The 25344-nt window shown below is 45.1% G+C and overlaps 1 protein-coding gene across 19 annotated transcripts in view; it reads right to left on the minus strand.

The window, feature by feature from the left end:
• DTNB (dystrobrevin beta) overlaps window positions 1–25344 on the minus strand; it is a 375219-nt gene that overhangs the window by 23449 nt on the left and 326426 nt on the right. For 18 of the 19 annotated variants that reach the window (XM_077812266.1, XM_077812264.1, XM_077812265.1 and 15 more), the window contains 3 exons: window positions 14639–14798; window positions 2225–2314; window positions 807–1225 (listed from right to left, as the gene is read on the minus strand). In XM_077812266.1, the coding sequence (XP_077668392.1) occupies window positions 1113–1225; window positions 2225–2314; window positions 14639–14798 (363 nt within the window). In that variant the 3' untranslated portion in view covers window positions 807–1112. Of the gene's footprint in view, window positions 1–806; window positions 1226–2224; window positions 2315–14638; window positions 14799–25344 lie in introns of those variants that run through there. The other variant, XM_077812270.1, reaches the window with a different exon arrangement.

Here is a 25344-nt window from a genome sequence, read left to right on the forward strand (position 1 = left end):
CAGAATCATAGAATCATAGGATCGGAAGGGACCTCGAGAAGTCTTCTAGTCTAGTCCCCTGCACTCATGGTCGGACTAAGTATTATCTAGATACCTAAAGATCGAAGAGTTGCGCTAGAGTCCTTCAATGTATGGAGGGACTCATCAGTCTTACCCGCAAACTATTTTGGACCTTCAAAGGGGAGTTCCCCTCAGTGGATTGTACCTCCCTTGGGAATCCAGACAGATGGAACCAAGAGGCCCATTGCATCACTATGGTGGTTGCAATGGATCTCGCCGCTGTGAGTGCTGAGTCTAATGATACCTGGAGAGCTGTTTGTGCCAGGAGGTGGCCTTCAGCGATGACTGACCTAATTTGCTCCTTCTTGTCTTCTGGTATAAAGTCAATAAATTCAGACAGTTTCGAATAATTGGTGTGGTTGTATTTTGCCAACAAGGTCTCATAGTTGGCGATTATAGGCAACTGATGACTGGGAAGAGTTTGTGGTCCTGAGTCTGAGTCTGGGCTGAGAGATTTCTCCATAAGAATAAGTTTGAATTTAAGGTCCCTCACTTTCCTGGCATGGGCCTTAAGGTTGTGGCAATGGAAGTACTTCTAGGGTATGTGCGTTTCCCCCAAGCAGAGGACACACTGGGAATGTCTGTCCGAAACGGTGACTGCCTCTCGGCAGGAGAGGCCACATTTAAAACCCAGGGACCTGGGGAGTCGCAGGTGGAGTTATCCCAGAAAGGGATGAACGAAACATAACATAAAATAATATGTTTTTATTTATATTTTTAAATGAGAAGGAAGAAAAGGGGTAGAGTAGTTAGTTATAACTTGTTTCCTATCTTCTACTATACAGTTAATCCTAAATCCAGATCTGAGGTAAGTCGTGTAGAGGCACTGCCGGAGCCCCGACTTGGACCAAGAGTGGATGAGAAGGAACTGAGGGGGGTGTTGGCCGCACAGTGCTAGTTTAACTGCCGCTAGAGGCGCGAGATGGGGAGCGCGCACGTGGGGCCCAACTGGACACTGCTCTCGAAATTCTCCGACTAGAGGTGCAGGGGCGCACAATCACCTGACGTGAAGCACCTACAGGGACATCACTCAAAGAAGAACTATAACAGCACTAGTGGTTGCTGCTGTAATACATGCAGAACTTTATTAACTCCACAGCTGCCTCTGCAGCCGAGACACAAGGTTTGGACTGGTGAGTGTACTGTTCAGCAGCAACCAGGGCATCTGTTAGGAAAATATAAAATCTGTGTTTAGATGTGAATGCAGATATTCCTAAAAGCACAAGGCCCTTTAACAAATAGCTGAAATGCTGAACAATGAAGTTCTTTACAAGCAAAGCCCTGAGAATCTTGGGATGGGTCTTTCTCAACAAGTTTGTAAGTTTATTGTGGCCCAATTATTCTGTTCACTGAAACCCACTATCACTACTATTATGCAAAAGGCACGCAGGCAAAATTGCCACTTTTTGCACAGCTGTTTAATTCCTGTGTTTAAGTTGAGCCAAATGTATATTTTAATTTTATATTCATGCCTAGAGTTCCCTAATGGGAATTCATTTTAAGTGCACTCCAAATTGCTGTTGCTGTCCAAATACTACAGAATCATTAAGTAACCGTTTGTGTGAACTCACTCAAAAATATATCTCAACTTCTAAGCTCATGTCTTTAAAGAGCTGCTGTAGTAAAAAAAATGACATAAAAGCGGCATCTCTGCTCCCTGGCAAGAGTTCTGAATCCCATATGCTTACTTTACAAGCAAAGAAAAGTTATTAGGGTTAGCCTTGTAGAAGTCAATACAGCTATGACTGAGCGTATTGGTTTCTAGCACCCTAGAATCATCAACAACAGTTTTCAGAGTAACAGCCGTGTTAGTCTGTATTCGCAAAACGAAAAGGAGTACTTGTGGCACCTTAGAGACTATGAAGTGAGCTGTAGCTCACGAAAGCTTATGCTCAAATAAATTTGTTAGTCTCTAAGGTGCCACAAGTACTCCTTTTCTTTTTATCAACAACAGTGTCAGCCAGGTTCTGTATGTAGAACAGAATCCTCATTACTGGTGACTTCTCACTGAGGGAGAATTAAATTGTAATCTAATTTTTCGATTTACTTTCTGGATGAGAACTATACTTTACAGATAAGTCTTCAACACATGGCTTTAAGATTACTATCGCTGGTTACATTGCTCTCTGGAGTGTACATGTATGTTAAAGTTTAACTCTCTCACCTGAATGAAGTTCCTTCACCAAAGAAGACATTGTATTTGTAATTGAATCAGCTGCTACCAATAAATCATTATGGAGGTTTCTTCGTGTACCTAGGAAAGAAATGGAGAAAAAGAAAATGAAAAGTTACGGCAGATATTAGACTTCGATTTCCCAAGCTATTCACAAAAGGATGTTCAATCAGATGTTCCTGACCAATCACAATGAGTGATTACTTTCCCTCTGTCAGGAATATAAGAGCAGAACTGCAAACATTCACCTTTGCCTGCAGATCTGCCATGTTGACAGGGTAGCTGTAGTGCAAAAACCCATTAAAACCAATCCTAGGTTAGTAAAGATTTCTGATATAAATGATCTGGAAAAAGGGGTAAACAGCAAGGCGGCAAAATTTGCAGATGATACAAAACTACTCAAGTTTCAGAGTAACAGCCGTGTTAGTCTGTATTCGCAAAAAGAAAAGGAGTACTTGTGGCACCTTAGAGACTAACCAATTTATTTGAGTATGAGCTTTCATGAGCTACAGCTCACTTCATCAGATGCATACCGTGGAAACTGCAGCAGACTTTATATACACACAGAGAATATGAAACAATACCTCCTCCCACCCCACTGTCCTGCTGGTAATAGCTTATCTAAAGTGATCATCAAGTTGGGCCATTTCCAGCACAAATCCAAGTTTTCTCACCCTCCACCCCCCCACACACAAATTCACTCTCCTGCTGGTAACAGCCCATCCAAAGTGACAACTCTCTACACAATGTGCATGATAATCAAGTTGGGCCATTTCCTGCACAAATCCAGGTTCTCTCACCCCCTCACTCCCCTTCCAAAAAACACACACACAAACTCACTATCCTGCTGGCAATAGCTCATCCAAAGTGACCACTCTCCCTACAATGTGCATGATAATCAAGGGGGGCCATTTCTAGCACAAATTCAGGTTTTCTCACCCCCCCACCCCCATACACACACAAACTCACTCTCCTGCTGGTAATAGCTCATCCAAAGTGACCACTCTCCCTACAATGTGCATGGTAATCAAGGTGGGCCATGTCCAGCACAAATCCAGGCTTTCTCACCCCCCCCCCTTTTTTTTTTCCAGGGACACACACACACACACACAAACTCACTCTCCTGCTGGCAATAGCTCATCCAAACTGACCACTCTCCAAGTTTAAATCCAAGTTAAACCAGAACGTCTGGGGGAGGGGATAGGAAAAAACAAGGGGAAATAGGCTACCTTGCATAATGACTTAGCCACTCCTAGTCTCTATTTAAGCCTAAATTAATAGTATCCAATTTGCAAATGAATTCCAATTCAGCAGTTACTCGCTGGAGTCTGGATTTGAAGTTTTTTTGTTTTAAGATAGCGACCTTCATGTCTGTGATTGCGTGACCAGAGAGATTGAAATGTTCTCCGACTGGTTTATGAATGTTATAATTCTTGACATCTGATTTGTGTCCATTTATTCTTTTACGTAGAGACTGTCCAGTTTGACCAATGTAAATGGCAGAGGGGCATTGCTGGCACATGATGGCATATATCACATTGGTGGATGTGCAGGTGAACGAGCCTCTGATAGTGTGGCTGATGTTATTAGGCCCTGTGATGGTGTCCCCTGAATAGATATGTGGGCACAGTTGGCAACGGGCTTTGTTGCAAGGATAAGGTCCTGGGTTAGTGGTTCTGTTGTGTGGTATGTGGTTGTTGGTGAGTATTTCTTCAGGTTGCGGGGCTGTCTGTAGGCAAGGACTGGCCTGTCTCCCAAGATTTGTGAGAGTGTTGGGTCATCCTTTAGGATAGGTTGTAGATCCTTAATAATGAGTTGGAGGGGTTTTAGTTGGGGGCTGAAGGTGACGGCTAGTGGCGTTCTGTTATTTTCTTTGTTAGGCCTGTCCTGTAGTAGGTAACTTCTGGGAACTCTTCTGGTTCTATCAATCTGTTTCTTTACTTCCGCAGGTGGGTATTGTAGTTGTAAGAAAGCTTGACAGAGATCTTGTAGGTGTTTGTCTCTGTCTGAGGGGTTGGAGCAAATGCGGTTGTATCGCAGAGCTTGGCTGTAGACGATGGATCGTGTGGTGTGGTCAGGGTGAAAGCTGGAGGCAGGTAGGTAGGAATAGCGGTCAGTAGGTTTCCGGTATAGGGTGGTGTTTATGTGACCATTGTTTATTAGCACTGTAGTGTCCAGGAAGTGGATCTCTTGTGTGGACTGGACCAGGCTGAGGTTGATGGTGGGATGGAAGTTGTTGAAATCATGGTGGAATTCCTCAAGGGCTTCTTTTCCATGGGTCCAGATGATGAAGATGTCATCAATATAGCGGAAGTCAGTTTGGATGAGCTATTGCCAGCAGGAGAGTGAGTTTGTGTGTGTGTGTGTGTCCCTGGGGGAAAAAAAAAGAGGGGGGGGTGAGAAAGCCTGGATTTGTGCTGGACATGGCCCACCTTGATTACCATGCACATTGTAGGGAGAGTGGTCACTTTGGATGAGCTATTACCAGCAGGAGAGTGAGTTTGTGTGTATATCGGGGTGGGGGGGTGATAAAACCTGAATTTGTGCTGGAAATGGCCCCCCTTGATTATCATGCACATTGTAGGGAGAGTGGTCACTTTGGATGAGCTATTACCAGCAGGATAGTGAGTTTGTGTGTGTGTTTTTTGGAGGGGGGTAAGGGGGTGAGAGAACCTGGATTTGTGCAGGAAATGGCCCAACTTGATTATCATGCACATTGTGTAGAGAGTTGTCACTTTGGATGGGCTATTACCAGCAAGAGAGTGAATTTGTGTGTGGGGGGGTGGAGGGTGAGAAAACCTGGATTTGTGCTGGAAATGGCCCAACTTGATGATCACTTTAGATAAGCTATTACCAGCAGGACAGTGGGGTGGGAGGAGGTATTGTTTCATATTCTCTGTGTGTATATAAAGTCTGCTACAGCTTCCACGGTATGCATCCGATGAAGTGAGCTGTAGCTCACGAAAGCTCATACTCAAATAAATTGGTTAGTCTCTAAGGTGCCACAAGTACTCCTTTTCTTTTTGAGAAAACTACTCAAGATAGTTAAGTCCCAGGCAGACTGTGAAGAGCTACAAAAGGATCTCACAAAACTGGGTGACTGGGCAACAGAATGGTTGATGAAATTCAATGTTGATAAATGCAAAATAATGCACATTGGAAAACATAATCCCAACTCTACATATAAAATGATGGGGTCTAAATTAGCTGTTACCACTCAAGAAAGAGATCTTGGAGTCACTGTGGATAGTTCTCTGAAAACAGCCACTCAATGTGCAGCAGCAGTCAAAAAAGCAAACAGAATGCTGGGAATCATTAAGAAAGGGATAGATAATAAGACAGAAAATATCATGTTGCCTCTATATAAATCCATGGTATGTCCACATCTTGAATACTGCGTGCAGATGTGGTCGCCCCATCTAAGAAAAGAGATATTAGAATTGGAAAAGCTTCAGAAAAGGGCAGCAAAAATTATTAGGAGTATGGAACAGCTTCCATATGAGGAGAAATTAATAAGATTGGGACTTTTCAGCTTGCAAAAGAGACAACTAAGGGGGGTTATGATTGAGGTCTAGAAAATCATGACTGGTGTGGAAAAAATAAATAAGGAAGTGTTACTTACTCCTTCTCATAACACAAGAACTAGGGGCCACCAAATAAAATTAATAGGCAGCAGGCTTAAAACAAACAAAAGGAACTAGTCTTTCACACAACGCACAGTCAACCTGTGGAACTCCTTGCCAGAGGATGCTGTGAAGGCCAAAACTATAACAGGGTTCAAAAAAGAACTGGATAAGTTCATGGAGAATAGGTCCATCGATGGCTATTAGCCAGGATGGGCAGAGATGGTATCCCTAGCCTCTGTTTGCCAGAAACTGGGAATGGGCGACAGGGGATGGGTCACTTGATGATTCCCTGTTCTGTTCACTGCCTCTGGGGCACCTGGCATTGGCCACTGTCGGAAGACAGGCTACTGGGCTAGATGGACTTTGGTCTGACCCAGTATGGCCGTTTTTATGTTCTTACATCCTGGAGTGGCTCCCTGTGGAAACTCTATTTTGCTAGGTGGATCGATTGTCTGCTTAGCCAATATGCTGTTACACCAGAGGTGGGCAAACTACTGCCCGCGGGACCGTTCTGCCCGGCCCCTGAGCTCCTGGCCCAGGAGGCTTGCCCCGGCCCCTCCCCTGCTGTTCCCCCTCCCCCGCAGCCTCAGCTCACTGCACCGCCAGCACAATGCTCTGGGTGGCGGGGCTGCGAGCTCCTGGGGCAGTGCAGCTACAGAGCCCGGCCTGACCCAGTGCTCTGTGCTGCGCAGTACATGGCTGGCTCCAGCTGGGTGGCGCGGCTGCCTGTTCTGGTGCAGCCATGCTGCCAGACACCAGTGCTCCAGGCAGCGCGGTAAGGGGGCAGGGACGGGGGAGGGGGGTTGGATAGAGGACAGGGCAGTTTGTGGGCTGGTCAGGGGCCAGGGGCGTGCATAGGGGTAGGGGAGGTCAGAGGATGGGAAACAGGGGGGTTCAATGGGGCCAGGAGTTCCGGAGGTGGTCAGGGAGAAGGGGTGGTTGGATGGGGCAGGGGTCCCAGGGGGGTTGGATGGGGCAGTGGGGGGCAGTTGGGGCGTGGGGTCTAGTGGAGGTCAGGGAGAAGAGGTGGTTGGATGGGGCAGGGGTCCTGGGGAGGCAGTCAGGACTGAGAGGAGGGGTTGGATGGGGCAGCAGGGGGCAGTCAGTTGTGGGGGTTCCGAGGGTGGTCATGGGACAGGGAGAAGGGGTGGTTGGATGGGGCAGGGATCCCGGGTGGGTTGGATGGGGCAGTGGGGGGCAGTTAGGGGCGGGGGATCTAGGGGCGGTCAGGGAGAAGAGGTGGTTGGATGGGGCAGGGGTCCTGGGGGGGGCAGTTAGGAAGGAGAGAGGGGGTTGGATAGGGTGGCAGGGGGCAGTTAGGGGCGGAGGGTCCAGGGGTGGTCAGGGGAGAGAGAGCAGGGGGTGTGGATGGGGCAAGGGTCCCGGGGGGGCCATCAGGGAACAGGGGGTTGGATGGGGCAGGAGTCCCTGGGGGGCCGTCAAGGTGGGTCGGATAGGGGGCAGGGGCTGGGCCATGTCTGGCTGTTTGGGGAGGCACAGCCTCCCCTAACAGGCCCTCCATACAATTTCTGAAACCCGATGCGGCCCTCAGGCCAAAAAGTTTGCCCGCCCCTGTGTTACACTATATTTTCCAATGACATGGACAGCACAGGTGGACCACATCACCATGGTCAAGTGTTTCTTTGTCCAAGAGAAGAGCGGTTTGCTTCTCTTTGAAGTGCAGCAGTGCTTCCATTTGTGTGTGTATATATATTGTGATGGGGCAAGACCAGATGGCTATAGTAAAGTAATGGGAGACAGATATATTAGCCACAGGCTAAACAAATCCCTGTTATCAGAATAAGCAAATGGCAGCTGCTCCAGGTCAATTAAGACACCTGGGGCCAATTAAGATCTTTCCAGAAGGTAGGGAGCACACTAGGTTGATTGGGACACCTGAAGCCAATCAGGGGCTGACTGAAACTAGTTAAAAGCCTCCCAGTTAGTCAGGTGGGCACGCATGTCAGGAGCTGTAGGAGGAAGTTGTGCTGTTGGAGAGACTGAGTGGTACACACCAGATCAGGCACAAGGAAAGAGGCCCTGAGGTAAGGGTGAAGTGAATCTTGAGGAAGTGGGGGCTGCTGCGGGGAAGCAGTCCAGGGAATTGTACACGTCCTGTTTCTAAAAAGTCAGCTACCATAGCTGATACTATTAGGGTCCCTCGGCTGGAGCCTGGAGTAGAGGGCGGGCGCAGGCTTCCCCCTTTTGCCCCCCTGATTAATCACTGAGACTGGGAGACTGTGCAAGGGACGATAGCTTTTCCTCACCTCCCTCGCTGGCTTATGATGAAAATGGCTCAGTAGGCTGTGACCCTTGCCTTTAGAGAGAGAAGGGCTACGTGGAGGGTCACAGGTAGCCTCTGAGGCTAACGAAATCCGCCAGGAAATGTGGGACCCACAGAGAAAAGGACAAAGCTTTGTCACTATATATATATAGTGTATATATATATATAGTATATATATATATATATATATATATATATATACACACCCCATCAATGAAGTGTTTCCAGTCCCTTGTGTATAGTTCTTCTTTCTAGTGACTGATGGAGTAACTCTCTTTCCTGATGGACAATGCTCCAGTGGATAGCAGGCTACCTAGCACTCCAAATTGGCATCCATTGTGATGATTGACATGCTTGGTTTCAAGATTTGCAAACTTCTTGAAAATCTGTGTCTTGTCATCCACCACTGCAGGACCCTGTTCACCGCTAGGGAAACCTGAACCTTTGCCATAGGTTGTGTAAGCACAGATAGTGGCAATGAGCAAATTATGTGGTGTAAAAAAAATCTCATGTGAAACCTGATCCTTCTGATAATCCCTGTGCAAGAGGTTAGCAATACCAAGAGGGGCAGCAGGGTTTGTATCACAGACACCTGCGATTTGCACTTTTTGGATGGCTCTTATTGTCTTCTGTTGCCTCTCTGAGGAACACAGACACAGACTTTTAGGTTTCCCTGGGAGTGCTCCACCCCAAAGCCCTGGCCCTCTCCACCCCGTTCTCCAAGGCCCACACTCACTCCACCTCTTCCCACCCCTGCTCTGCTCCCTCCCCAAGGCCCTGCCCTCACTCTGCCTTCTTCCCTGAGGCCCCACCCTTGCTGATTGGCAGCACAAAAACAGCTGTGGCTGGTAGTTGCTGAGCACCCACTTTTTTTTTTCCTCATGGGTGCTCCAGCCTCAGAGCACCCATGGAGTCAGCACCTGTGCTGAGGAAATAAAGATTCTGGGACTGACAGAGTCTATCCATGCTCCCAGGTACACAATGAACTGTATTGATGATACAGCTGAACTTTCCCCTGCTTATCAGGAACCTGTATACTTCTAGTATTTTGATATTATTAACAAGCCCTCTCCTGTGCCTTGACTCTAAGACCAAGAGATCATCTAAGGAGGAGTCTTGCCTTGTCTAAGGATCACGCTGGCAGGAAATGCTAACAACTATTTCTCAAAAAGGTTCCCTTCTCTGGTCCTGTAAAACAAGCAGAGATCTTCCTCCATTAGCTCTAATAGAGAGGATGTTACAGGTAGAACAGACCTTGCTTTTGCTCTAATAGAGAGGATGTTACAGGTAGAACAGACCTTGCTTTTGCTTTTTTTCTCATTTGTCTGCCATGCTGACTGCTCCCTGGAGCTGCAAGGGAGAAAACGCCGTGGAACCTCAGTGAAGAGCTGAAGGAAAACCTTCCTTCCTATGCACATACATCTGCAAGAACCCAGTAGTAGCACAAGCTAGCAAAAATAATTTAAATGTTTGGTGAAAATTTTGGGTTAAATGAAACTCTTTTGGCAAGCATTCTTGGACTTCAGAAAAAGCCTGTGAGTTACTTGATTCTTTCGCGGCATCATCGCTAGTGACTCCGACTGTTGTATTTGAATAACTTGTAGGACCCACTGTACTATTGTTCTACTTCATGCTGCCTGGAAACAAGTCAATCTGCAAAGGGGAAAGGAAACCAGTTGCCAAAGAAAGCAGTTAGGAACGCTCAGCTGTACTCAAACTTGCCGCAGAGGCTAAGAAGAAGCAACTGGACCACCCACGGCAGCAGATGGAGTGCTATGCCTCTGGTATTTGGCACGATACCTCCCTGGGAATGCCTGCTTCTGCTATTGTTTCTGGAAGTGTTCAGAGGGACAAGGAGTTAATCCCTACTGCTGGAATCTGAATGACACATTATTCTTACAAGTGAATTGCAGGGGCCCAAGGTTTGTAGGGCTGACATATTCCAAGGTCTCATCTGTGTATTGACTAAAGAGGTTCTGGTCTTCAAGTAACAGAGCCTCAGATTTTGCTGGATATCATGGGGAATGAACCCTTTAATCAGTATATTCTTCTCAAAGTGTTAGTGTGGTACCAAAGGTATTACGTATTGAACAAGAGACTTTTTAGCCACTTTTTGCCCCTCTGCTGTAATTTCCTTTGCCTTTTTCTTAGCCCCCTCAGGCAGAAGCCAGTCTCGGGGAGGAAGAATATAGTCTCAGCAATCTTCATTTGAAAAGCTAACAAACATAACACCATCTTCATAGTGAGGTCTATGTTCACAGACTCTGTCTTGAAGTGAAGACTGATTCATACAATTGATGTATTTGACACGGACACTTAGTAGCTACACTGACCACCAAGCAACATGGCACTATATGTGCATAAAACTACTTGTGTCCTTGTGGTAGTAATTGGTATGACTTATCATCTCCTTTAGGAATAAGTGGGATGGGTTCAGGAGTGAGCTGGAGGTCCTTTACTGACTCCAGAATACCATCATTCAGGAGAATTGCTACAATGTTTCTGTGCTGTAGAGTCTGAGATGTTAAAGAACCAGGGGCTTGTCAGGCAATATTGACAGTTCTGGATCAAGAGTTGCTGCCATGTTTGTGGTCAATTCCTGGAAACAATGGAAGTTCTTAGGAGAAAATGACAGAGATGTTAACTCTTGTAAACTTCTTTACCTCATTTTCAATAGGACAGGTGTGAAGCATGGGTGGATGTTCTCCCAAAACAGAGGGATTGCCAGACACTGATCCTCGTGCAAAAGCAGGAGATGACTGACCAGGAGCTCTGTCTTCAGCACTGAGGCGTTAACATATGCAAACCAGGCCCTGTTCCATCTTAAAAAGGTAGAGCCATCGTAAGGTCCTACGCAGAAGCTTTGAGTCACGGAGGAACAGAAAAGTCAGGTATATGCACCTTTAGTGGGGCTGCTCTAAACAGCCCTATACTCCCTCCGGACGCTGGCCTCAGTGAGTTGACCTTGTGGCAGAGCTAAGGTGCCTGCTCTTCACTGTGTTTTTACTCCAGAATAGTTCATGCACATTTATGTGCATTAGTTACTCTTGTTCGGATACAGACATTCGGGCCTGTCGGTAAAGGCCCAGACTCTAAGAATGTAGGTGTATTCTTCTCACTTGGCTAGTGATAGAGGTATAAAAGAAAGAATCAAAATCACTGTCGGCTGGTGTAAGGGCCTTCTCTCCCTGTGACAGTCGGAGGCCCTGTGCTTAGGCTCAGGCCTTTGGCTAAGCAGCAGAGGCAGCCATAAGCTGGGAAGCGACCGGTCACCTCCTCACATTCCAAACTAGTCACACTGAAATAAGGTGCTATTGGGCTGTTAGGATACAATCCTGTCCTGATAGTTCCTATCACCTCCAGAGAAAGGGAAGTGCCTAGAAAATGTAAAAGGAAACTTAGTTTGATAGCATCCTGTCTGGCAAGAACTCACTTATCAATAGCTGGGATGTGAAATCCTCGCTTCTGTGTTGTCTTCTCATTGTAGTTCCCACTTTGCTATTGTTTGTCTGTATAATCTCTGTCTGGTTCTGTGATTGTTCCTGTCTGCTGTATAATTAATTTTGCTGGGTGTCAACTAATTAAGGTGGTAGGATATAATTGGTTACATAATCATGTTACAATATGTTAGGATTGGTTAGTTAAATTTCAGGAAAATGATTGGTTAAGGTATAGCTAAGCAGAACTCAAGTTTTACTATATAATCTGTAGTCAATGAGGAAGTGACTGGGTGTGGGTGGGGGTGGGCATGTGGGTGTGTGAGATGGGAACAGGGAATGGGGGTAAGAAAATTGGAATCATGTTTTGCTAAAGGGGGAGATAGGAACAGGGAATGGGGGTAAGAAAATTGGAATCATGTTTTGCTAAAGGGGGAGATGGGAACAGGGAATGGGAGTAAGGAAGTTGGAATCATGTTTGGCTAAGGGTAGGAATGGGAACAGGGACACAGAGAGCAGTGGAGTCCAACTGCTGAAGCTATCGTGCCCAAAATTTTGTTGCCCAGGCAACCTCTACATCCCTGGCTTTTGTAGGGAGAAAATACGAGGAAGATTCTGGAATGGGACAAACAGAAGAGGAAAAAATGAGAGAGAAAGTATGTATGCAACCTCCGAGTCAATCAGTTTCTCAGCAGAATTGGGTTCTGGTCATTCCACTGTTGCTGAGAGAGCATTTCAAGATGAGCAGATGTTGCAGAAGAATCACTCATTTCCTCATACCGTGTCGATGGTTCCCTGCAGGGAAGAATAACGGGGTGCCAAGTATCTTGACATCACAACCTCAAACTTCTATTTGCTTTCCTTCTTGCAAGATTCTGACTGAAACAGAAGAGAATGATGCCTCTATTCTTCTTCAACACTGAGAAAGAGGTAGTAGTTGGTACCCAGCTCAAGTACTTTTCTTTGCCTTTGGATCTCCAACCTCTTAGACCTTTCTGGAGCTATTCTCTGCAGGTGTCTTATGGATTGAAGATGCCCCTGGCACCAAAAGGTTAAGCATCTCTGAAGCAGATGCCCATAAAGACTTCTCTAACTGGAGGAGCCTAAGTGTAGGCTCACAACAGCTGCAGGTACTGGTGTCATAAATATAAAGGGAAGGGTAAACCCCTTTAAAATCCCTCCTGGCCAAAGGAAAAATCCTCTCACCTGTAAAGGGTTAAGAAGCTAAAGGTAACCTCGCTGGCACCTGACCAAAATGACCAATGAGGAGACAAGATACTTTCAAAAGCTGGGAGGAGGGAGAGAAACAAAGGGTCTCTGTCTGTCTATATTCTGTCTTGGCCGGGGATAGACCAGGAATGGAGTCTTAGAACTTTTAGTAAGTAATCTAGCTAGGTATGTTTTAGATTATGATTTCTTTAAATGGCTGAGAAAAGAACTGTGCTGAATAGAATGACTATTCCTGTCTGTGTACCTTTTTTGTAACTTAAGGTTTTGCCTAGAGGGATTCTCTATGTTTTGAATCTAATTACCCTGTAAGGTATCTACCATCCTGATTTTACAGAGGTGATTCCTTTACTTCTATTAAAAGTCTTCTTGTAAGAAAACTGAATGCTTTTTCATTGTTCTCAGATCCAAGGGTTTGGGTCTGTGGTCACCTATGCAAATTGGTGAGGATTTTTACCAAACCTTCCCCAGGAAGTGGGGTGCAAGGGTTGGGAGGATTTTGGGGGGAAAGATGTGTCCAAACTACGTTTCCCAGTAAACCCAGTTAAAGTTTGGTGGTGGCAGTGGAAATCCAGGGTCAAAGGATAAAATTAATTTGTACCTTGAGGAAGTTTTAACCTAAGCTGGTGAAAGTAAGCTTAGGAGGTTTTCATGCAGGTCCCCACATCTGTACCCTAGAGTTCAGAGTGGGGGAGGAACCTTGACAACTGGGGAGTAAAGGTGCACATTTTAACCACTACCTCTTTGAATGAGTTTTTCCCAAGCACCACAGACCATATTATTCAGAAATTTACATACTGCCCTGGCAAAGCGTATACCATTTGAACCAACATTTTATGCTAGGATCAGCCACATTGATCTCACCAAAGAACTCAGTGGAACCAAAGGACAGGGCCCATAACCGGTACTGCATGGAGCTAAAGTTGACTGTGGAAACTACAATTGGGGAGCACTAATTAAACCTACTTATAGTACAGATTGTAAAACTAACAATATCACACCAGTAACTACGTCCGGAAGTGTCTTTTGCAGTTAGATGCTAAAGAGTAAAAAGTCACCAACAAAAGACAAGAACGGTGTGACTAAGGTTCTGCCCTTCAGCCAACCAGGAGGAGAAGGAAGTAAGGTAGGCTGGAGGCCGCACCCTCTTTCACACTGTTGACACTGAATGTGCGATGCCCCAGCAGCCATTGGTTTCAAGGGTCCAGCTGGCATATGCATACCCCACAAGTGGGGCTCCATACTGACAATACTCCTTGGAGAACAGTTTCGCTGGGGATGGGATATGTCACTGTCCACTTTTTAATTTTGTCCACTACTTTTTTTTTTCCCCCTCATCTTTTGGCTGGTTTTACTCTTGTCCTCCCCTCTCCACACAGTGTTTTGACACTTTTAGGTTTATACCAGAGTGTTTGCCTGTTCAGAGATTTGCATACTGGTTAAGGGCTACATTCAGTTTAGCATTCACTTATTTGCAGTCCAAAATTTCAACTTTTTTTTTTTTTTACCTAGTAATCAACAAGGTGAATGTTAGCTAAACCCTCTCGTTGAGAGTGCTGTTTTTTTGTCCCTGATGGCTACCATTCTGTCCCTCTCTGCATCCTTTGGGCCAAATTTTGGTAAGTGGTCTCCCGTTTTGCACTCAATTCACAGCACTGTGACATGAAGTTTACTTACCTGATTTAAAAATATACCTCCATTCTGCTTTGGAATATTCCAAGTGAAATAAGATCAGTAATTATCATATCAAAATTGCTGTATTATATTTGTGTAATAATCAATAATTTCAATGTTTGGCAACAGCAGGAGTTTTGGTTTGTGCTACACTCACCTTGTGCAAAAGCTTCCTGCACATCTCCCCCGACTCCCACAAGTGAGTCCTGAGGTACATGAGTTGGGGTAGAGCCAGCGGAAGTGGCTCTGACAGGCATCGGCATTGGGCGACTGGCTCCATGGGTAGGTGAGGAGTGTGGGGAGCTTGCTGCTTGAGCCTGTAAAGGGAAATACAACACGGAGTTTCCAAACTTTTAAATTTTATATGTTTTGGATCAATGTCTGTAAACAATTCTGTACAAAGCACTTAAGGGACAGAATACAATTCAGGTACTTTACGCAAATATTCATGATATGGGTATTCTGAACATAGGAATGGTAGCCCTCACATTCCTCCTACATTAGGAGGTCCAATATCCAAAGCTCACAGAAGTCAATGTCAGTTCTGGTGTCCATAATTCAAGAAGGATGTTAAACTGTAGAGGGTTCAGAGAAGAGCCAAGACAAGGATTAAAGGGCCACATGACCATCTAGTCCAGTATTTTTCTCTAGTGACAAATGCTAGAGGCTTCAAAGGTGAGTGCAAGAAACCTCACAGTGGGCATTTACAGAATAACCTGCCTACAGGTGAAGGTTCTTCCTAGCCACCATCACATGGTGTGGGCTTATGACTTGAAGCATGAGGATTTATATCACATACATCAGACTTGGTCATTCTCATTATTCATATAAATATTAAATGGAGCAGAGAATGCTTCATATTTTCAGATCGTTCACTTCACAAGTGGGAAAAATGTAGGCACCTCTTTCCCCAGAGTCCATAAACACAGTTTCTTGTCAGGACTCAGACTACGTGGTGGACCACGTGACTTTGACCTTAAAGACGAGGTCCATGGTAGAAATCCAAGAGAAGGAAGGGGAGAACTGTTCCATTTTCTTTGGCAGAAAAATCCGTACCAGTACAGCCACCCATTTAACAAAATAGTGAATTTCCTTTTTAGGTATCTCAAGTTTCAGGGGACCATTAATTGAGGATAGAAACACTAATTATGGGAAAGGCCACCTCAGAGGACCTGATCTCAGTATGGTGTAATGGATGTTATTGATGGCTCTAAAAGATAAGATTCCCTTTATGGAAAAATGGGAAAAGGATCTAAAAACAAATATCTCTTTGGAACAATGGAAAAATAACTGGAGTAAAGACAAAGCCGCACCTAATTGTGTAACCATTAAGGAAAATTACTACAAACTACTTTATCATTGGTACCTCACTCCATTTAAGCTAAAGAAAATATATCAAAAAGGGTGTCATAAATGCTGTAGAGGAGGCGGAGGACTAGGGGCTTTTCTGCATATATGGTGGGAATGCCCTATAAGTACAGTATTTGAGGAAAATTACAAATAGAACTTTCAAATTAAAAAATGGTTATTTACCTTTCAGCAAATGTGGCTCTTCAAGATGTTTTTCCCACACAGATCCCACTCTAAGAGTACATGCACCCCAACACCATGAGATTGGATTCTTTTTTACTAAACAGTGTCCATTGGGGCCACACCAATCCCTGCATGTCTTGCACCCCTCACCAGAGTGCATAAAGGGTGGAGCAGATCCAAACGCCACTCAGTTCCTTCACCAATACAGAATCCCAAAGCTAGAAAACATCACATTTGTGGGGAAGCAGAGTGGGTCATGGGATCCCTGTGGACAAAACATCTCAAAGAACCACAGTTAATGTAAGGTAAGTAATCGATTTTATTTCTTCCACTATGTGTCCACAGAGATTCCACTCTAGGTGATTGGCTAGCAGTTGTCTCTCTAAGGAAGTGGGTGTCAGAAGTTCTACTTAAATAGGGACTGTAGGACTGCCACGCCAAATTGAGAGGCAAATCTAGAGTTGCTACAAAGGAATAATGATTATTAAAAATACGTAATGAGTTCCAAGTAGCTGCCTTACAGATTTCGGATACAGGGATGCTCCTCAAACAAGTTAAAGAGCTTGCCTGATCTCTATTCTGAGAAGGAGCTAATTTATTCAATTCATATGAAATCCTGGTACAGTTTGACACCCATTTCAAGAGTCTGAGTGGAAATACCCTGCCCTCTAGACCTGTCTCTAACAGCTAAAACAGTCTGGGAGATTTGCATAAAGATTTTGTTCCATGGAGATAGGAGAAAAGGGCTCTCAATACATCAAATGCATGGAGTTTTGCATCTGCAGGAGATGAATGAAACCTAGGAAAAAATACTGGTAAATACATATCGTTTCAAGATTCAAGTATAGATTTGAAACTACTTTGGGTAGAAATTTTGCATGAGGTCAAAGAGTAACTCTGTCCTTGTGAAAAGTAGGATAAGGTGGTCCTGCCATTAACGTCCGAATCTCTCACTCTCCAAATAAAAGTATACAGTATAAAGAACATGATATAAAGCACATGCTATTATATGAAGAACAAAGGCTCAAATGAGGGTTCCATTAAAGACAGAAGTACTACATTTAAACTCGGGGGGGGGGGGGGAGGTTAATTTCCTTAATTGGTGGAAATACATAAACCAACCCCTTCAAAAATTTAGTCAGAGCTAGGTGTAAAAATACAGTGTGACCTTGAATGGGAGCATGGTAGGTAGATATTGCTACTAAGTGAACTCTGATGGAGCTGTCTGAAAGACTCAAATATTTCAGGGAAACAAATCATCCAGAATGCCTGGGATAGAAGTCTTCAAGGGCTGAAGGGGATATTGCAGCCCTCATTGAAAAACATTTCTACTTGGCTCTATCTGTGAGCCTCGCTGAAGCTATATTGCTCTGAATCAGAATGTTCTGCATCAGTGCAAAGCAACACCTGTCTTATGAAGTTAGCCAGCTAGCATCCACAAAGTCAGATGCAGAGATGATGGGTCTGGATGTAGAATGAGACCTTGGCTCTGTGAGATAATGTATAGAAGAAATGAGGGTGGGAAGCATGGCCCAAATGATAGATGGCTCAGTTTTGAGTCCCAAAATTGGTGTGCCACACTGGTGCTATCAGAATTACTCGGGCCTTGTTCTGTCTTATTTTCTGATGACTCTGGGAATTAGTGGAATTGGAAGTAATACATACAATAGATACATGTTCCACGGGAGCACAAATGCATCCAAAAGGGAGCCTGGGCTCTTTTCTCCTCAGGAGGGAAATATGAGACACTTCTTTTTCAAATATGTTGCAAAAAGGTTTCTGGTGGGACCCCTCCATTTCTGAAAAAATTGTTTAAGGACTGACTCTTAGAACTACAGAACCATAGGGTTAAAAGGGACCACAAGGGTCATCTAGTCTACCCCTCTGCCAAGATGCAGGATCTTTGAAGGCCTGTTTGTGAAGAAAAGAGTACTTCCTGCTAAGATTGACCTGCTAAGTTTTTCTGGACCCCAGGCAAGTGGAGGGCAATCAGACTGACCCGATGTTGAACACACCACTCCTGTAGATGAGTAGTGTCTTGACATAGAAGGGATGATCTTGCTTCTCTTTGTCTGTACATCACTGTGGTCTTTAAAGTCTATCAAGACCCTATTGATGTGTAGGGGAATTCTTATGTATGACAAGGAATTAAAAATGTTGAATAGTTCATGGATGTTCTCTGGGATTATAGCTGTTTTGATATTCAAGTTCTCCACAATTCTGGACAAGAGATCCCAGAACACCTGAAAATCATCCATGGTCAGTGCTAAAGAGTGAGTCTTGTTGACATAAGAGGATTCTTTGAGTGGAAGGAAGTTGGAACATTTCCTGGGCCCATTCTGCCAGCTTACCCAGCTGCTCTTCCAGTCCTGGAGAGGAGGTCCTCCATACTAATGCCGAGGAGGACCAGGATCTCTTCCTCCTCATGGGGACATGGGATGGGACTTGACCCTGGGACTGAAGATATGATAGGACCTAACATAATCCATAGGGCAATGGCAGTAGATCGTACTGGTGTTGGCCAGATTGTTGTGGCCCATCCACTGCCATTCTGGTCAGAGGCCTTGGTGCGGGGCACCTTTCAGTTATCACCTGGGGTGTCAGTCCAGTCTCCTGGAATCAGGTGGTTCAAAGAGAGGGAGGAGAACCAATCATGATGCCTGTGCTGTGCCCAAGTCAGTACCGGCATCAGTGCCAGGAGGAAAGGTGAAGGTGGATTCTCGGAGATGAGCCTTGGCCCAAGGAGTGCCATCAGTGCTGGAAGGGCTCTTGATGTCAAAGCCTCTTTTGCTTTTTTCATCATCATCAACCTGCTCCTGTCTCTAGAAGTGGATGGCCTCAATGGCCTGCCCTTGGATAGAGTCCTCCTTCCATGGCAGATGTGAGGTCTGCTTGGAGCTGTGTTTGCAGCAGTGTTCCACATCTGACACAGTGCTTGTGCTGGGACTGGTGTCAAAGAAGTTGGCACAAATGTCTTTAGTACAGAGGAGGAACCTGTTGGTGTCAAGTCACTTCGTGCCAACTTAGCTACTTTCTATGGTCTTTTGTCCCCACTAGAACCAGGGATTTACCTGCTTGCTGGGGCACTAACTGAAGAGAGTGCCTTAGGTTCCAGATAGGATTTTTCTTCCCCTGGGTCTGAGGCCACATGGATTGTGCCAGGAGGTGCAATTTGAGCCTCATACCTCTTAATTTCTCAGCATGGGAGGAGAAGGAATGGCAGATGGAGCATTTTGGGGGGATGTGAGCTTCCCTGTGGCAGGAGTGATACCTGGTATGTCCATCTAACAGGGCCATCAGACTGCTGCCCAAAGGACAGGGTTTAAACCTTGAGGGCTTGAGTCTACCATTTTTAATGTTTGTGACTTTTCCCCACTGACCAGTGGGGCATCCGGGGTGTTTGTGTGTGTCGCTCCTTGTCATCTCTATTTCTTTCTCTTTTTTAAAATGTTAATCTAAAATGAAGAATTTAGAATTCAAACAAATGAAACATATTTCTTCACAGCCCAGTTCAAACCTTACACATAAGCCATAGTGGGTTGGACAGTCCTGGGTCAGTAAATGGGTAGTAAGGGAGGGCCATGGCCACCCTGCTCTTTATGCCCTTGTGTGAGCACAAAGAGGCCCTGGGTGCATGTGTGGCCCTGATAGACACAGCTATTCAAACAATTCCCAGCTCGCACACATAAGGTGCAGGCATACCCACAGTGGGATCCATACTGGCACAGCTGAAGGAGAACTAAAGTTAGGCTACCCACAAACTCCATAGTGGTTCTATTAGGTTACAGATCAAAGGAGGTCGTTGACTTGGGGACAAGGAAAAAAATGACACACTTATATTGGGATCAAATGGATTTTGATCATGTATGGTTACCATTTTTAGAAACTGAACAAAATAAATACACAGATAGTAAGAGGCTGACCAAACATAAATGGTTCTTTAAATACAGATGAATAAGATTTGTTAATACCCGTGTAGAAAGTTTATGTATGTTAATAATAAAATAATATTCATAAACTTTCTGTACAGGTAATAAAATAAAGAGTAAACAAAAAATAGTGAATTTGTTTGGAAATCTCCTGCCATCTGGTTTCTAACAGTCAGACTGGCTAAAAGGCACTCTAGGCTACTCAGTGACCTTCAAAGACCTGGCAGCACCCATTGTAGGTACAGTGCTAGTAGCATCCTGGACAAAACTTCCACCCTGCCTCTTGAATCGAATGTCTCTCCAGGACAGTCTAGATGGGAAATGAAAGTGACCATGCCAGAGAGCCTTTCAGTTGTTGGCGTCCCATTAGGGGACTGCTCAACATGTGTCATATATTTCTAGAACTGCTGTCACTCATCTGGCTGTTTCTGGAAGTTGATTTGATGGCAGCTCTCCTTCCTAAAGAACCCTAAAAAGATATGCACAGTACATGACTAACAAATAAGATTTATCCAGTGTTGTTGTAGCCGTATTGGCCCCAGGATATTAGAGACAAGATGGGTGAGAGAATATCTTTTATGCAGACATATCTCCACTATTACAATGCTCAACACCCCCTACAACACACCTTTCAAGATCCATGAGTCCTGCACATGCCTATCACAACATGTGGCGTACCTCAGGCTGTGCACTAAATGCCCCAACAACACTATGTGGGTGAAACCAAACAATCACTCTGCTCTCATATGAACTCACACGGGAAAATGATAAAAGACAAAAACACCCTATCCCCTATTCCCCTTTTCACAAAGCGATCACTCTATACCGGACCTCTCAGGCCTCATCCTCAAATGAAACTTGCACAACAACCCAGGGCGGCTCAGACCGGCTGGAGGCCTGGTGCTCGGGCTGGCCAGTGTCTCCAGCTGCGGGGCCTCAGGTGGAAGGGGTGGGGCTGGGTGCTTGCCTCCCCAAAGAGGGTGTTTACTCACTGCCCATGCTGAACAGAATACAACTATATATGCTGACAACAGATTTCCAAAGGGGTGCGCACATCCATTCAAAAATGTTTAGGGGTCTGCAAATGAAAAATGGTTGAGAATGACTGCAATTAAAGATATTATCTCACCCACCATGCCTGTCTAACAAATAAGATGACATTATTTCCATCCCAATGGTTTGCGATCTAAGAGCCAAAGCCTGTAATATTTACTCAGGGAAAACTCTCATTGATTGCAAAGGAAATTCACATAGGTAAGGGCTAGAGAACATGGCCTTAAGTTAGATGAAATAATGGCAAATAAACAACTAACCACATGAAAGGGATAGAAGGCTGACACAGTAATTTAGACTGTTTAGGTTAGCTGCACTTGCCGGTCCAAAGTTTTTCAAAATATAATTCTAATCAAGTGTTTTGTATTTCATAATGCCAATAGAAGAGCAAGGGAAGAGGTCAGACGTGAAAGGCAGTGTATTAACAAATGCATCTGTTCAGATACCTCATCAAATGTTTAGATAGTTCAGTTTCCCATTTCATTTTCATTGCCATTAGTTGTCAAGGGGCAGTGACAAAGTACAGGACTGGAGGCCAGGGATTCCACTTCTAACCCTGGCCTTGCCGTTGAATTGTTGCACGACTCTGGGCAGGTCATTTAACTTCTGTTCATTTCCTAAGAGGATAATATTTACCTATTTCACAAGGGCACTGAAGATTAGCCACAATTTATAAAATTCTTGGAAGAGGTAAAGTGCTAAATTTTAACAACTCTCTGGCTATCCTGATTGTATCAGTGATTTGCACCTTTCTACAGTCAGTAAATATTGTCACCAAATTTCAACTTGTGTCACAGACCACTCTAGTCTGATGTAGTTAGCACTGATTTATGACCTTTAAACAAATTTGTAGTCACACACTGTCTAAAGAATCTGAGTAATTACACACTTACAGCATTAAAACTTTACAGCCCCCACATGTCACCACCTGTTTGGTTTGTGCCATTTAATATGGTCTTTGTCTTTTTTTTTTTAAGTTCCCCTCAGCGTTTTCCCCTTTGAAGTGCATTAGTTACTATGGAAACCATGATGTCTTGGAATGACTACAGTTGGTCACACCCGTAAGTGCAACATAAAGTCAGTTTTATAGTGGTTTGACATTAGACCATGGTTTGGGAAACAAAGCCATTTACACAAGGGCTTCTGGCCATGTATATGCTACAAATCTCTGTCCAGCACTAGGTTGCCTTTATGCCCATTTCCACTTCAATTCTATGAATTCTCTGGCTTGTCTTCATAACTTTACTCCTTTTTCAATGAGACTATCATAGACTCTCCTAGGGATTCTTGGTACCTTCTCTCCCACTGTTCACTGTGAATGCAGTCGCTGATACAAGACAGTGAGCAGTTTGAGGCTATACCTCAAAGCCTTGTGAAATATCAGTTTCCCTTGATATTTTAATTGCCAGCTCTGCCTACGATTGTCTTCCTTCACTGGCAGGCAATACATCAGCACACGGAGCACTGAAAGCTTTCTGGGGGCAGAGACTGTACTGTGGCTTCCTATGTGTCTGTACAGTGCCTAACGCAAAAGGGATCCTGACTGGTGTATTTGGGCACTTCTGCAGTACAGACAGTAAATAATAGCAATAGCTGTACCTTCAACAGGCTCTGCAGCTTTACTGCAATGAAGCGGCCTACAGCGAATCTGTAATTTTTGAGGTTATTTGGTACCCCATCCTCCCTGGGTGCCAGCAGCATGCCTGGTGTATTGTGTCTGAGGCCCGGTCTACACTCCAGAGTTAGGTTGACGTAAGGCAGCTTACGCAGATCTAATTACGTCAGTGTCTACACTTCAGCCTTGTCCCGCTAATATAAGTGCCCTACTACACCGACATAATAACTCCACCTCCACAAGAGGCACAGGATTTATGTCGGTGTAGCGAGGGCGATGCAGTGTCTGTGTAGACGCTGCGTTCCTTACATTGGCTGTTGGTTGTCATTCTTGTCCATTTCACAGTTTGACGAGAAAGGCTGGTAGACTCCTTGCTGTGAACCCTGCGCCTGGCTCATAGCTCTGGCTGTCACCCCAAGGCGGGTGGAGGGCTCCAGCTAGAGCCCGGCTGCACCCTGGGCTGCTGCCTGGGCTCCCAGGTCCCAACTCTGAACCAGGCTGCTGTCTGGGCTCCATCTTCCCCAGGGAGCCCTGCTGCCTCCTGGCTCCCTGCTCCTAGCCCGGCCGCTGCCAAGGCTCCCTGCTCCCAGCCGGGCTGCTGTCCGGGTTTCCAGCTCCCCACTAGCAGCCCTCCTGTTACCTGGGCTCCCTGCTCCTAGCCCGGCTGCCACCCTGGCTCTTGGCAGGGAGCTCTGTGCCTGGAGCCTTGGCTTCTGTTGGGCTCCCAGTGGGGTGTGGGGGGATGATGGAAGTGATGAGGAAGTTGGAGGATGGTGAGGAGGAAGGGGGCTGTACAGTGCGGAGGGGGCCGATGGAAGTTGTAGTCCCCTGCTTTTCAGATGCATGACACATCACTTCAAGTGTTCAGTTAGTAGGGGCCTAAATCCCTCTTCATCCTTCCACAGCACTGTTATACTCTCTGCAACATTTCCAACTCTTTGCTGGCACAAGATATTGTGGTCAGATCTTGGGACCAATATCCACTACGTAACAAATGAAAAGCTTATACAATCTTGTCACAAGATCAGCACCTTCACAATTAAAATATGTCAGACCCTTATCACATTGCACTTGCAATTAAAACAGGAAAAGTAGAGGAGGACCCTAGCACCCAGAGAGCCCATTCTGCCACCCTCGTTCATGTTGAGTACTAGCTTACTCCTTGAATAGACTCAATGATTGCTACGAAACTTCTCAAGGAGTAACGTACGGCTCAAGAGGAAAATGAATGGCAGAGTCTGGCCCCTAATTTGTGTCTTGGTGTCACTGTTGTTGATTTCTGTCAATGGCGAATGGAAGCCTAAGGTTTATATTCTTATTAAATACACCGTGCAATACTACTGATAGGGAAAACGATCATTCTGAAGCCCCATTAATAGCGGATTTTGAAAAAATGAGCCAGCAAAACGTTGCCGCACAGCTACAGGAGGCAGGGGGGATTATACATTTCAAAGATTAGATCATTAGCAAGTAGAGAAAATGCTCAGGAGACCTTAACAATTTCATCTTATTTTGCACCACAAAAATATAAATAATTCAATAAAAAGACCAGCTGGATCTGCATAATACAAGTTCTGCGTGTTCATGACTGGCATGGCAGTGTGGAGAGCTGTAGTGTTCACTGCCGGGAGAGTCGATTTTAACATGAGATTGGGATCATAGCCCTCGGAGTGGGACAGGACTGAAGAGGGAGGGAACAAGACACTGCAGTACCTACAAAGGCCCAGGCACTGGCTCTGGAAGAAGCTGCTCACTCCCTCACCTTCCCTCCCAGATCTAAGTAAAGTGTCAATCTTGGCAACCGTTCAGAAAAGAAAGAAAGATCATGCATATATTAAGAATTAAAAACCAGAAACAAAATAAGACTTAATACCCACATCAAATGCAGCAGCCAACTAGCTGGAACTTACCTTTCTCTGAGAAGGATGTAGGAAGGATTTTATACTTTGAAATTAGTTACCCAGGTTACACCTTATAATTATGGGCCCTCATTACAGGTTACCATTAATCACTTAAGACATATTTATAGTGGCAGCTGTGGACGAGATTAAAAATAAGCAGCTTCTTAGAGATTTTTTATCTGGAAGAGACCAATTTCTAGAAACAAGACCTTTCTCTGAACCCTGGCTCCCTATCCCCCACAGCAGGTTTGTCTAGGCCTGGTCTACACTATACGGTTAGGTTGACATAAGCTGCCTTACACCGACCTCGCTGTGGAAGTGTCTTCACTTAAATTTAGCTCCTGCCGACGTAAGTGCCTCTCTCTGCTGATTTAGTAACACCGCCTCCCCGAGCAGCATAGGATCAAGGATGACGTAATTAGATAGATGCACTGTCAGTGCAGACACTGTGTTGCTTATGCTGACTGTTCATGGCCTCCAAGAGCCACCCCCCAATGCCCTACCCTGACAATACAATCGACGCAAGTGCTCCTGGTGAGGACATGTACCGCTGACACAAGTAGCCAAGTGTGCGCACACAAGCCATTTCGTAACTGCAGTGGCTGTATGCCGATATAAGTTAGGATGACATCATTTTGTAGCGTAGACATGGCCTAAGCCAAGACTGGCCAAACTGCAGCCTGCAGGCAAAATACAAACCTGCCAAGTTCTACGAATGTGGCTCATGGCCACCTCATCTTTATTGCAGATGGCACGCTCCACCTGGATCCGGAGGCAACGTTGAATGCTTTTTGAGTCACTTAATATGGCAAGAATAGGACAGCTGCAACTT

This window comes from Eretmochelys imbricata, chromosome 3, assembly GCF_965152235.1.
Source record: "Eretmochelys imbricata isolate rEreImb1 chromosome 3, rEreImb1.hap1, whole genome shotgun sequence".
NCBI lineage: Eukaryota > Metazoa > Chordata > Testudines > Cheloniidae > Eretmochelys > Eretmochelys imbricata.